Source organism: Anser brachyrhynchus (genome assembly GCF_964034855.1).
Source record: "Anser brachyrhynchus genome assembly, chromosome: 2".
NCBI classification, from domain to species: Eukaryota; Metazoa; Chordata; class Aves; order Anseriformes; family Anatidae; genus Anser; species Anser brachyrhynchus.
This window is the reverse complement of record NC_137695.1, coordinates 40,956,393-40,969,304: the sequence shown is the minus strand read 5'-3', so window position 1 is coordinate 40,969,304 and position 12,912 is coordinate 40,956,393. Positions and strand designations below refer to the sequence as shown.

At 48.4% G+C, this 12,912-nt stretch overlaps 1 protein-coding gene across 6 annotated transcripts in view; it reads left to right on the top strand.

Annotated features, from left to right (window-relative positions):
- The window catches only part of NKIRAS1 (NFKB inhibitor interacting Ras like 1), a 13,314-nt gene extending 402 nt beyond the window's left edge, over nt 1-12,912 (top strand). The window contains exons 1-4 of one of the 6 annotated variants that reach the window (XM_080579738.1): nt 751-878; nt 4,379-4,454; nt 6,913-7,154; nt 9,962-12,912. In XM_080579738.1, the coding sequence (XP_080435864.1) occupies nt 4,412-4,454; nt 6,913-7,154; nt 9,962-10,201 (525 nt within the window). In that variant the 5' untranslated portion in view covers nt 751-878; nt 4,379-4,411 and the 3' untranslated portion in view covers nt 10,202-12,912. Of the gene's footprint in view, nt 1-301; nt 879-2,737; nt 3,462-4,378; nt 4,509-6,912; nt 7,155-9,961 lie in introns of those variants that run through there. The other 5 variants (XM_080579737.1, XM_080579736.1, XM_080579739.1 and 2 more) reach the window with 5 other exon arrangements.

The window sequence follows — 12,912 nt, the reverse complement described above, 5'->3', positions numbered from 1 at the left end:
ATCCGTCCCCAAAGAGGAGCGCTTTGGGGTTCCTAAATATGAAAAATAAAATTAATAAAAAAAAAAAAAAGGAATTGAATCGTAAATCCTAAGGGAAAACCCTGCCGCTGCTGTCAGCCCCTGTCCCCAGCTGCTCGCGTCCCTCCTGACCCAGTGCAGGAGCAGGGAAGGGGACTGGTGCCAGGGAGGCTTTGCCACAGCTGCATGGTGACCCCTTTTTCCCTTATTTTCCTCTTTTTCCTTTTGTTTTTCCCTTTTGCCTTTTTTTCCCCCTTTTTTTTCCCTTTCCCTCCCGTTGCAGAGTGCCCTGGCTCACACAGTCACACCTGGTCCCACCAAGGTCCCCTCCAGCTCTGGGGTGCCCCGCTCATCCCCCGGAGCTGCCCCGGCTCCTGGAGGGCAGCCCCATCACCGCCCAGGCTGGCTGACACCAGACCCCAAAACCCCGCTCCGGCCTTCGCCTTCCCGTGCCTGTGACCGTAACGCTTTCCTTCCAGCCCCTGTGCTGTGAGACCTTCAGCTCTGTGCGCGTGAGGCGGGAGGGGAGGCCCCGCGGGCTGACAGCAGCGTGCTGCGCCCAGCCGGGCACCGACGGCGACAGCCTGAAACCTTGCAAGTGGCGTGGGAGGAAGCCCAAGTCCTAAAAATACCATCGCCGGTGAGCGCCGGGGAGGGAGCTGCGCCTCGGGGGCACCCGCTGCTCAGCATCTCGCCTTTTGGGGTTCTGCTGCGGGTCCCCGTGCTCAAACAAGACCTCTCCGCTGGCTCTGCCGTCCTGGGAGAGATGGGGAAGGGCTACAAGGTGGTGGTGTGCGGCATGGCGTCGGTGGGAAAAACCGCGATTTTGGAGCAGCTTCTCTATGGAAAGCATACCGTGGGTGAGACATTTTTACCTTCTTTTTTTTTTTTTTTTTTTTTTTTGGTTGTTTCCTTTTCCAGAGTCTTGCTCTGTGCGGGCCCCACAAAGCGGTAAGCCAGGGCCGCTAGCTGCGCGGAGGTGACGGAGGAAATGAGTGTGGTTTGGGTTCATCTCTGGGCAATTCCTGAGACTCGTAGTCCCTTACCGAGTTTTAAATTGCTTTGGGGAAGAACCCTTGCCCTGACGTTGCCTGTGCCAAGAAACGGGAGTGTGCCACAAGAAGCAAACAGAAAAGCAAATGATGCGCATGCTGCCTATTTACATAAGAAATACCTTGTTCCCCAAAAGATGCTCTCGATGCCTGAATAATAAATAATATTATGTGATTCACAGAGAGGCTGTTTAAACTTCTGTTCCACCTTCTTAAAACTATTTGGCTTGGTTTCGGCTAATACTTAATCAAAGAGCTGAAAAGAAAAACAGCTCTGCTTTAGCACACGGGGTGTTCTGCTCTGGACTTCAAAGGCTGAGCTTCCCAGCTCTCAGATAAATCCTGCTGTGGAAAACAGACCTGGGACAAGGGCATGGGATGTCAGAGACTCGCTGTGCACGAAAGAAAGGGACCGAAGGCAAAGCTGGCTCGCTTCCCTCTGTTCCCGCCTGGCCTGGATGTTAGAGGAAGGGCAGCGATCATTAGTCTGGTGAATTGTTCTGCCAGGGCTGAATCACAGGGGCTTGACAGAGGATGCCTAGTCAAGGGACTAGTAGCTTTTCCTTGGGCCAGTGAATTAAATTAAACGTTGGGGATAAGCCTCCGGATAAATATTAGGGTTTCGAGCAGGGTGCTTGGCAGGCACTGTGCCTTTAAAATGTGTGGACGGGAGGAATTTGCTGGCAAAGCCTGACACAGAACTGTGCGCTAATACCGTTGTTTAAGAGGAGGATTTCCTCTAACGTTGCAGCAACATCTGCTTCCAGCATCTTACCAAGACCCGTGCACATAGCCCTGTGTAGCTCTCAGCGCCAACACTGCAAAGCCTGCGGGCTGCGGGCTCTTCCCTTTGCTGCCGCCCTGATTTTCATCTTCCCCGGGCCAGGCGGTGCTCTAGGGCTCTCGAGCAGTGCGAGCAAGGCCACGCTGCTTAAATCGTATTGCCTTTCATTGCTTCCTGCCCCGTGCTCCGATCAGCAGCTGTGGCAAGGGAGGATTTTCAGCCGCCTGTGCCATCAGGTGCTCTGGGGCTGGCTTGCTGCGCCTCGGTGCTTCTGGCAGAGCTGCCCCTGCGAGCTATCCTATTGCAGGGACGGCCCCTCTGCGCTTAAAACGCTATTACTAGGTCTCGACCCAGGTTTCCTAAAGCCTGTGAGCTCCCGAAAGCCGACGAACACCTCTTGGCTTCTGGCCCTCGGGCAGGAGGCGAGAAGGCCCTGTGGGCGCTGAAGGCCCGCCCGTTCGGAGCCAGGCAGCACGGCAGCTCGCCAGGCATGGAGACGTGGGCACGGGCTGTCTCAAAACCTGGGCTTCCTGACTCCCAAGGGCTGGGCTGACACATGTGCTGCTATCCGTGGCCTCCTCGCTGTGACAAGGGGTGCGCTTGAATTTGGTTGCAGGCTCGGAGCTCAAGGCCTGGCGTCATCCGCCGAGGTGTCCGAGGCACTGACGGCGGGCTCTGCTCCTGGTGCTTGGTCAGTGACGAGTCTACATTGGTGCCGATAAGCCCCTGCTGATTTTCCTTTAAAAGGGAGTGGTGGCACGGCTGCCGTCAGGGAAGGGATTTGTGTCCTCGGAGGTTTCACGCTGCTATATAAAGCACTTGGCTCTGAGCCCGTGCCCCTGGCTGAGCGCTTGGTGGTGGTGCTGGAGACCCAGTGGCACTGTGGGGTTTTTCCTAAAAAAAATCGCACCTTCAGCTCGTCATGGATGAAGTCCCTACATGGTCAGCAGCCAGCACTCTTGCAAAGGCACTAAGATTGCTTGAAGTCAAAGAGGAACAAATACTAGGGAGGGAGGAATACCACTGAAAAAGGAAAATCCACATCCCTGGAGCACGTGAGCAACAACGTGCGGCGTTTGGCTCTGCGCTAGGCTTAGCGCCTGTGAGAGGGGCGGTTTGCCTTGGGGCCTGGGACGTGAAAGGAGAGGGCAAAAGATGTAAGGTGCTGTCAGAGCTTCTTAAAGTCACGGGCGTATTGCATGGCAGCCTATCCAGCTAAACTGGGAAAAGGAATCAAAGGAAACCTGACTGGAGATGTTTGAAACGGGTGCGGGTTTAGCTCTGAGGCGCGCGGGGACTGTATTGCCGTAGGCTGGGCCAAGGAGTTGTTACAGCTCACACGTGTGCGTATGGTTGCCTGGTACCTGGGCCTGCCTTATTTTTGTGTGGCTGCAGCGCTGAGCTTGTCCAAACTCCCCACCTTCCGTTGCAGTCCTGAAGTGAGAGGTGCCAGTCTCTTCTCCTCGGTCATGAAACGGGTCCTTGACTGGCCGGGGAAACCTGTTCTGAATTCCTGTGGCACCTGGCACTGCTCGCCCTGAGCTCTCTCTCTCGAGCTAACGGGAAGTTACTGGCTTAACTTCGGCACGTGATGCATCTGTGAAAGGGTAGGTGATTTTCCTTGAACGGTGCCGCTGCTCAGCGATGGCTCATAAAGGGGTCTTCCTTCTGCCTTTGAAGTGCCTCTGGTGCCTCAACCTACGGCAAAGCTTATCAGCTAAAGAGAAGATGAGAACTCTTCCAGTAGAAAATACTATTTCCCTTATCACTGCCTCCTGACTGCATAAATAGCTGGTATGACCGTGTTCATAAGCAGCTACTTCAGATCGCCTTACTAGCTGGGAATGAAAGCACCATATGCTATTGTGATCAGAACCCGTAGTGAGAATTTGCCTTGCTTGGTCTCAGCTTGAGGTATTTGGGGTTTTGGCTAGAAGCCTTTCACAGCTCCGAAGACGTGGAGGCTAATAACCCAAAGTATGCATTCCTAGACCTTTGTTTCTCAAATCCAAACTACCTCCTGACAGAGCTGCAGTCAGCTTTGAATTTTAGAAATGCGTGAAGATGGAGCTGAATGTATGTAACTGAGGGTCACCACCGTGGCTGCTGGTTGGTGGCATTAATACTTGAACTAGCGGCTAAATCTAAATAGATCAGCTCCTGTTGTCCAGCTCCAAAGGCTGCTCCAGCTCTTCTCTGAGTCATGGATCCTCTGATATGCGGTCATTTGAGATCTAAGTAAGCAAAGTCTGTTATGCTGGAGTTGTAAAAATGCAAGGAATGGCAGGTTTTGGGAGCTCTTTGCAGGGAAGAGGGAGGGAAAGATTATGGGAGAGTGAGATCTTTGAACATACTGAAGAAGACACAAGATACTCATTACATTTGTGTTTGACATTCCCTTGGGATCTTCTGAAATTCCATGTCTCAAAATTTTGCTTTATGTAATATTTGCAATACCTTTGCCTTGCCTAGCTTGGCTTTGCAGTGCTCTTTAGTATATTGAACCTTTTCTTTTCCTCATCAGGAAACCACCAGGGGCTGAAACACCACTCGATTTATGACTGAGGCTTCCCCTTGCAGTTCGTCTGTGGCAGCAGCTGGTAACCTAGATGAAGACCTTTTTGCCTTTCCCGAGACTTGCACCAGCTAAATAGGTGCTGGAAAATGGCATCTGTCTCCTGTCTACTCCTCCCTTCTCTCCTCAACATCTTTAGTCTACTTACCAAAGAAACCAGGAGATTGTTCACTGCCTTGTTAGCTCCCCTTTTCCCTCACAACTTCTGGACCTGCAAGCTGGTTCCATCTGCCAGTTCATCTGTGCCACAGTAGGAGATATTTCAAAATATGTTTCTCTAAACTTAGAAAAGCTGGGGGCAGGAGAGGGAGCAAAGCCCCATGGCAGTGTTCTCCACTCAACTCGAGTTGGCAGCAGCTGGCAGGGCAGAACTTCCCAGCAGAAGCTGCCCTCATCCATCCTCGTAGACAAGGTGGCCTGGGGATGCCGGTGACGGGAAGGATGGGGTGGTGACAGACACTGGGCTTTCCTGGTCAGTTCTGCTGCTCGTACAACTTGTCCAGCTCACCTTTGAATGGAGATCAGGAAAATGTTGGAATGGGATGGTGCTAACCAGGAATGTAAATATTGTGCTTCCTCCCCCAATGTATATAGGTGAACTTTCACCCCTGGAAACTGGTACCAGTGCACAAATTCCAGATCCTCCCCTCTGCCATTTAACATCAGAATTTGTCACTCTATTCTGCTGACTTGCCTTGCAGGTCTTAATTTTTCTTCTCCATTTTCAAGGAGGATGTTAAAAGACGTAATTTTCACAGCTACTTTTATTGCCAGTAGGAAGAGACTGTCACGGGAGAATGTGGATATGTTAAAGACCGCTGAATTACAGCGCAGCATTTAGATGATAAAATCCTGCCCAACGTTATTCGTGGTGTTCTAAACAGAAAACTTAGGTACTTGTAGTTCATTCCTTCTTGCCAAAGTAATATTTACTGACGTTAGATACTTCCTTGACCTGTCTGCACAATGAAAAGAAGCAGAGCAAGAAAAAACACAGTGCTATATCCAGAAGACCTACTTCAGTCTTTAAAAATGCCCTGGTGACACATTCTCCAGCCCACAGAATGTGTTCACCCTTTCTCTTGTTTTGTTCTGCTCTTGGTTTTGCTCTTGCACGTTAGCGTGGCTATATTTGGAGGCAAAATAAATTAATTTGTTGCAAACCTAGTAAGAGCTTGATCTATGAAGACTGCACAAAGAGGGGCAAAAAGAACAGCTTGTGCCACTTTCCTGCACAGGAATGCTGCATACATCACGGGGAATGATGCGCGTGGGTGGAATTCTTTAGCTTGTTTGTCAATGCAAAGTGTTTTGAATACTGTGTCACCGAATATAGCAAAATCCTTATTTTCACAGGCCAGATAATCCCTTGTGTTTTCATAAACAATGTGCTAATGTAGTCCCTTTTTGGCAGACAAAGAGAATAATGCGGTACTCACGGCTGTAGCCCTGCACCAGCAAACAGTCCGTGTGTATAGGAATGCAGGGGAGACAAAAACATGGCTGGCAGAGGGTTGATACGAATGTTTAAAACTGACTCTGACAGTAATCCAACTATACTATGCATAGTTTGTCAGGACCTGTTGTAACCTTATGAGCCTGCATCCAGGGTGACCATGAAGCTAAGGAGATCCACGTGTTTTCAGGTTTGGCGTGGAAAACATCGTTTTAATTAGCTCAGAGTAAGGTACCTTATATTACCTCACATTTACCATGGGGAAAGGAAGTAAGGAGAGCCAGTATGCAGATAGTTACCATGGAGCAGGTGGTATACATGAAAGCTTGTTACCTTGTGCGTGCTCTTGCCCTGAAGTAAATGAGCTTGCTCCTATTAGCAAATCTGAGTCATGGTAAATCCCTAAGGGACAGAAAAAGCTCACTGTGTATTTGGGTAAATACATCATGCAACTTTGCTTGCATGCAAACATCCTCTTCCCATTCTGGCTTGGTTTCACTCGTTGGTTAGTTGTACCACCAATGCACATTAATTTCCAGAATTACTCCTTTGGCTCCTGCTTCTGCAGTATAATCCAGCTCACCATGAGGCAGGGAAGCAGGCTCAAGGTGTTAGTACTTGCCTATTTGGTGTTCCTTGGCCATTCTTCCCAAAGGCTATGTTTGGGCAGGCCCATTTGCAGCATGTACACTGGGCGGTGGAAGGTTGGGAAACCTGGGGGAAGAGCCATTTATCTTATCCCATCCTGCATTTACATGTTGTATAGATTAATTTTACAGGCGTAATCATGTGCTCGTATACTAGATGATTGTATTTACACAGTGGCACTACTGTAAATAGCTGGCGTGGCGATCTACGAATACAGCCCTTCATGGGCACGACAATCAAGGTCTAATCCAGGTCAAATCACCCTGGAAAAATACTCACTGAAACCTATTGCAGGGTAAAGTTCCGCTGCACTGCGAGCAGTTATTACGGTGGTGCTGTACTTATGCCAGCATGAACTTTCCTGCTTGTTTTACAACAGGTTTAGAAGAGGGTGCCACAATGGAAGACGTGTACTTGGCGTCTGTGGAGACAGACCGAGGCGTTAAGGAACAGTTACGGCTTTATGACACCAGGGGTCTGCAGGAGGGCGTAGAGTTGCCAAAGCACTACTACTCTGTCGCCGATGGCTTCGTTCTCGTGTATGCCGTGACCAGCCTCGAAGCCTTCCGGAGAGTTGAACTGCTCAAAAAAGAGATCGATGTCTTTAGAGATAAAAAGGAGGTAAATGCATGGTGCTGTAACTGCTTGGCTTATTGGCATATCAGTGATAGGAAGCAAAGTTGCAAAGCATAGATTTTGTTTCTGTAAAACTTGCATAGTAAGGAAAACAAACATACCTACAGCCTTGGGCAATCCAGCCAAAGGAAGCTTTCTCATGCTGGGGAAGCCTAATTCACATGCCATGCAGCTCATGCAAAAAAAAAATATTTTTTTCCCCTTTCTGCCTCTACTGCAACTAAAATCCAGTTAGCTGAATGCACCAGTCAGTACACTTACGACTAATAAAACATATGGTCTACAGCAGTGCAGTTCTTACTTTTTTTTTTTTTTTTAGGTATTGTACACAGGAAGTCAAGTGCACAGAATAATATCACAAAGGACATTATCTTTGTTTGTTTTGTATTCACGTACTTGATGGCTTACAAACTGGTGTAATTGACAGTAGGTCTCCCAGACATTAGTCAATTGGCAAAATGGCTTTAATGTATCTTAACAACCATATTGAATCAATTCAATTGTGTGAAATGACTGCTCTATTTTCCCTGAGAAAGCAGCTAGTGTTTTCAGCTGACAGTGTTCCAGATTAGCTAAACAAATATAACGTGCATGTGGCATTAGCATTACGGCTTTTCTTACAGTATCTTTGTATTCTCTAGTAGTTTTCCCTGCTAAATGTCTTGAGCCTACAGCTCTCCAACTGTCCGTTTTATGCTGCTTAAAAAAAAAAAAAGTGCATAAGGAATTAATTGGATAATGGTGGGGAGAGACTTTCCACAGTGTAACTTGTGCAGTACTCGCAGCACACGGGTCCAAGTCTGACAACAGCCAGCCGAAAATGCAGTCAGAGGAGAGGTATGTTAGGTGGCAGGGCTGGCGCGAGCTGCAGGCTGTCACGTATGTCAGGGATAGGGCAGTCTGTCATGACTACCCTGCAGGGCGAGGAAAGGTGGACAAGCAGGAAGTTTTTCCCAGGCAGTGTGTTTCGCGAGGACCCTGATTTATTGCTTTATGGCACGTTGTAATGCAGAGAGGGAGTCGCAGCCCCGGCAGGATGTCTGTCCCGGGGATCTGCCCAGAAGTCTTCTCTCTCGTTGCACGCAGGTATTTTAGAAAGCAGTCAGTTTGCTTATCCCCTGGGAGAGTTTAATAAAAAGCTGTGGTCCTGACTGGGGGTGACATAGTTGAAAGAGCAGTGCCTGCAGTAGGCTGGGTAAATATTTCATTCCTGTGATTTCTATTCCATATGAAATACTCTTTGAAGCAAGTAGAAGGTAAAATCAGGAGCCCTTCAGATAGCCCCAGCAGCCTTAAACTCTGGGCTCTGCTGGAACGCAGCCTTAACCAAATTCAGGGGGCATCTCCTCGTAAAGAAATGCCCCTGAGCCATCAGGACTTCACCCTGCAGAGCAGCAGAGTCCTCCCTCTGCTGTGCAGCAGCTGACAGAAAGCTCTGATGGCTGCGGGGCTTCTCCAGCACACACCTTGAAGTCTGGCCAAATTTTATACTAAACAGAGGTTGTGTTCTCTTGCACTGACAGAACTCAACTAGGAGCAAAATTCATCTGGAGTGTGTGGTAGATGTATATGAAGATTGTAGCTTCTTTCAAAGGCTTTGCAAGGGGAAAAACATTTATCCAAACATCGTGGGCTGCTATGGAAAAGAAGGGATGCCTCAGACCTCACAGGAACAGGACAAACATCTCTAGCTGGAAAGAAACAGGAGCCATCCTGTAGTCAGCCTGATGAAGAGGAAAAAGCAAGCAGGTGTGGTCACAGCAAAAAAAAAAAAAATCCTCAGCAGGAGAGGACTTTATCACTTGGTCATTGCCAAACCACAACAGAGTGTAGAGTTGAGGCTGAAGCTTGACTAAGGACCTTGAACTATAAATATAGGCACGGCTTGCCCTATCAGCTGATGCTGTTAAAATGTTTTTAGAAAGTGGTTAAGTTAAAATAAGCAGGAACCGTAACTCAAAGTAGCCAGCACTACATGCAGCAGTTCTCAGAAGAGAAGCACAGGGCAAGCCCCTGAGCTCGGCTCCACTGCAGCGTCTCGGTGATAGAGAAGCCACGGAGAACTACCTGAAGGCCTGACTTGACACTGCTGTGCTGCCCTGGTTAGCTAACCAGCAGCTCCTGAGACTGCTTCTGGCAGGCTGGCACTGGTGCTGCTCCCACTCCTTCAGCGACTGAAGGCTGTCTGCTTAGGTCCCTCTGGTGGCTCAGCACATCTGCAGGCAGGGGAAGCACCCTGGGCTGGGAGAGGGGCTCAGCCCCTCAGCCCACCCTGAAGCCTTACAGACTGCTTCTGCAGGCTGCCTTGTGGCTGGGGGTGCCTTTATTTTTTACACTGGCTCAGACTCAGACAAAACCAGGCTGGGCAAAATTCACAGCTGTTGGGACCAGGCTTTCTCTGCTGCCATGTATTTTTTTCTTTTCTCAAGCACCCTCGGCTCTGACCTCCTTGGATGCCATGCTCTTATCGTTTCTCTAGGGCAACTCAATTGCAAAGTAAATGGCGAATAGGGCTGTTTAACTTTTTCTCTCTTGGGTATTGCTTCCCTTTAAGCAATCTGTGCGTGTGTGGGGTAAGTCCTGCATGTCCTATGATTAAAGGCAGCTCCCAGGCCACAGGTATATGAGGCCAGTGTGAATCCCACACCTTACACTTCCACATTACGTTCAGCTTACCTTGAGCCAGCAGTAAGTTAAAGGACAGGTCTGAGCTGTGTTGCTACTTGCCTGCTGCTTGAAGGCACTGTGAATGGTGGATACTGTTTGTATAAAGCTCGCCCTTCTGTTTGCAGGTAACAGTTATCGTCTTGGGAAACAAAACCGACCTGCTGGAGCAAAGACAAGTGGAAACAGAAGTGGCACAGCAATGGGCAAGGGCTGAGAAAGTGAGATTGTGGGAAGTGACTGTGACAGACCGGAAAACGCTGCTTGAGCCCTTCACCTTCTTAGCCAGCAAGCTCTCCCAGTCCCAGAACAAATCAACGTTCCCCTTGCCTGGAAGGAAGAGCAAAGGGAATAACTGTGATAACTAAGCTACCTTTAATGCTGTCTGCTGCTGCTGCCAGGTGACAGCCTAAATCCTATCTCTGCCTTTAGCTTCACATGGTTTCACTTAAAGCAATAATCTCATTCAGCAATAAAATCAGCAAGCTTATGGCTAAGAGGTATCCTTGAAAAAGTCACTGATGGCAAAAGCCTTGAAAAACCCTTAGTGCTAGGAGTCACCTTCCAACAAGGGTAAGCGGGGGGGGGGAGCAGGGAGGGCAAGACAGGCAGGTGGTCACCCCTTCAGCAGGGGCTGTGACTGTCCCTTGATATGGCCACAGTGAGGAACACTCCTCCTGCAGATCCGTAGCCTCTTGTCACAAGCAGTACTAGCTGCAATGAAGCTTTACATTTGGAGAGATGGTATATTTGAAACGGCAACAGGCCTTTTACCTTGACCTTAACCAGGGAGCCCCCTGGCCACAGGGGTTTTTGATGCTGCAGGAGGCTCAGGTCGGGGTGTTGTTGCAGGAATGCTAGGGCAAGAGGAAGAAATACCAGCAAATTTAGCTGCTGAAGCTCTGGTAGTGTCTGAAAAATAAACAAGAAAGAAAAAAAAAAGGAAAAAAAAATCTTGCAGAAGATCCTAGAACAGATCAACCCTAACATGAAGCTTGTCAGTGAAGTCTGGCAAGTAGCTTCAGGAATTTATTTGTACAAACCAGAAAAGCTCTCACAGCACTCATTAACTTAACTACGACCTGAAGGACAGCATAGCTGTAACATGGTTTTGTTCTAGCATGTCCAGTGCAAATCAGTCACATTCACATAGGTGATAATTTTACTCAGAAATTATATGGAACAACTTTGTAAGCAGGAGGTACCTCACCGGGCTCTGCGTTGCGGGTTGTGCAATATTCCTGCCCAGCCGCAGCAACCCACGGTCAGGACAAAGCTACAGGTGAGAGAACAACTGGTACGAAGCCCTGCACTACTTTGTGAGAAGGGGCTACGTACAAAAGCTTTACGTGCCAGATTCGGTGCTCTGCGTAGGTAAACTTGTGCTGCAGAAATCTGCTGTCCTAGGTCAGTCTGTCTGCAAACTAAGCAAAACTGACTGTAAAGGGGCAGAGCGACTGTTCCCAGAGAGGGACCAGCCTTTGGCCTCTAACCACTTTAATACACTGAGACCAGCTTTTCTTTGTATTAGAAGGCAGGAGCGGGGAAAGGGAGTGAACTAAAGTACTCAGTTCCCTAATTTTCCACAAAATTAATGTTGTTTTGAACAAATATCGAGAATTTCATTGTGAGTCAGCAAAACCACAAGCAACATTTGCATTGTCGTATCACAGCTGCTAAACAGTAAGTGTGCTTAATGATCAAAATTAGGCTGTGTGCTTACAGCATTGCTCTTCCTGAATACTAGCAAATAAACTGCCAGCATCACTAATGTCAGAGCAACTGTACAATCCACTAAAAATTAAGCAAGTATTCCTACATTTATAATGAAGGCAGACGAAACTGTTTATGTGCTTTGCTCAATGTAGCTTGGATTGCTGTGGCCATCAAGCCAGATAAGAGAGCAATTACAAATGAGCAAGCAGCTGTAATGCCCTGCTGGAAACATACAATTGTTTCCATTGCAACACAGCAGCTGAGTAAGCACTATAGCACGACCTCCCCCAACCCGGCTAGTAATAGTCATTGTCCCCAGCGATGCTGCAGAACAACACTCCCTTCTCACTCATTTCCTACCAAACACACGTGTACTCGAGGCTTCTCCCCACCCAGAGGACTCCTCAACCTGCCTGCGTGCTTGGGAAGTGGGCTGGCTTCAGAGCAGCAGTGGCTCACCTGTTTGCTGCAACCTTTCACTGAGGAATCGGCAGCGTTCCTCCTCTTCAGCTCTGCAGAACCCTTCTTCGAGAAGGGACCTGATTCAGCTGCACAGCAAACAAAAATACAACAGACCTCTGCTAACTGCACGTTGTCACCGGGGCTGACCCTTGAGCCAAGGGAGTGTTGACAAGCGAAGCCAGTCAGAATTAACTTACGACGTGTGGAGATGGAAGGCACGGAGACGACTGACTGGTTCCTGCCCAGTTCCATGCCCCGCAGACTCACTGCCAGCTCCACTGCTGAGACCGATGTCACCGCAGGCTGCTGATGCCATGTCACGCGAGATCAGCTTGCTCTCTCACCCCCCTGGACAACTCAGGACTTGACAACGTTTCAAGAAAGGCAAAAGGAAAAGGGATCTTCTAAGTGACTAAGACTGTGTTTCCAAACGGGTTATGTAAAGTCAGACATGTTATCTTTGATTTGGTTAAATTCATTTCTAGATTATTTTGGACATCCACATAAACAACCACCACCCATTGTTTTATTTCACGGGCTCACTCTGATGCTTTTTAAGCACTCAAATCAATTGCCTGTTCTAAGTACCATACCATACCTGTGATGGAAATGGTCGTTTCTCCTCTGCAAACCATCTGCACGCAGTGGCTGGTACTGAGTCAAAGTGAAACTCGTTGTAGTGCAGTTTTACCTAGTGTCAGTAAGTAAAATACAACTGTACAGGGTATGCAGTAGTAGTGCATGGGCAGCATATGTATTTGGTTCTTCATTGTTCCACTGACTGAATACGTCCTAGGTCACTGGGGTCATTTACCTGCTATAACGCTAGGCTGTCCCTTCACAAGATGATAGAGAAAAATGACTATAAAAAGAAGAAAAATAAATAAATCAGTAAATTGAA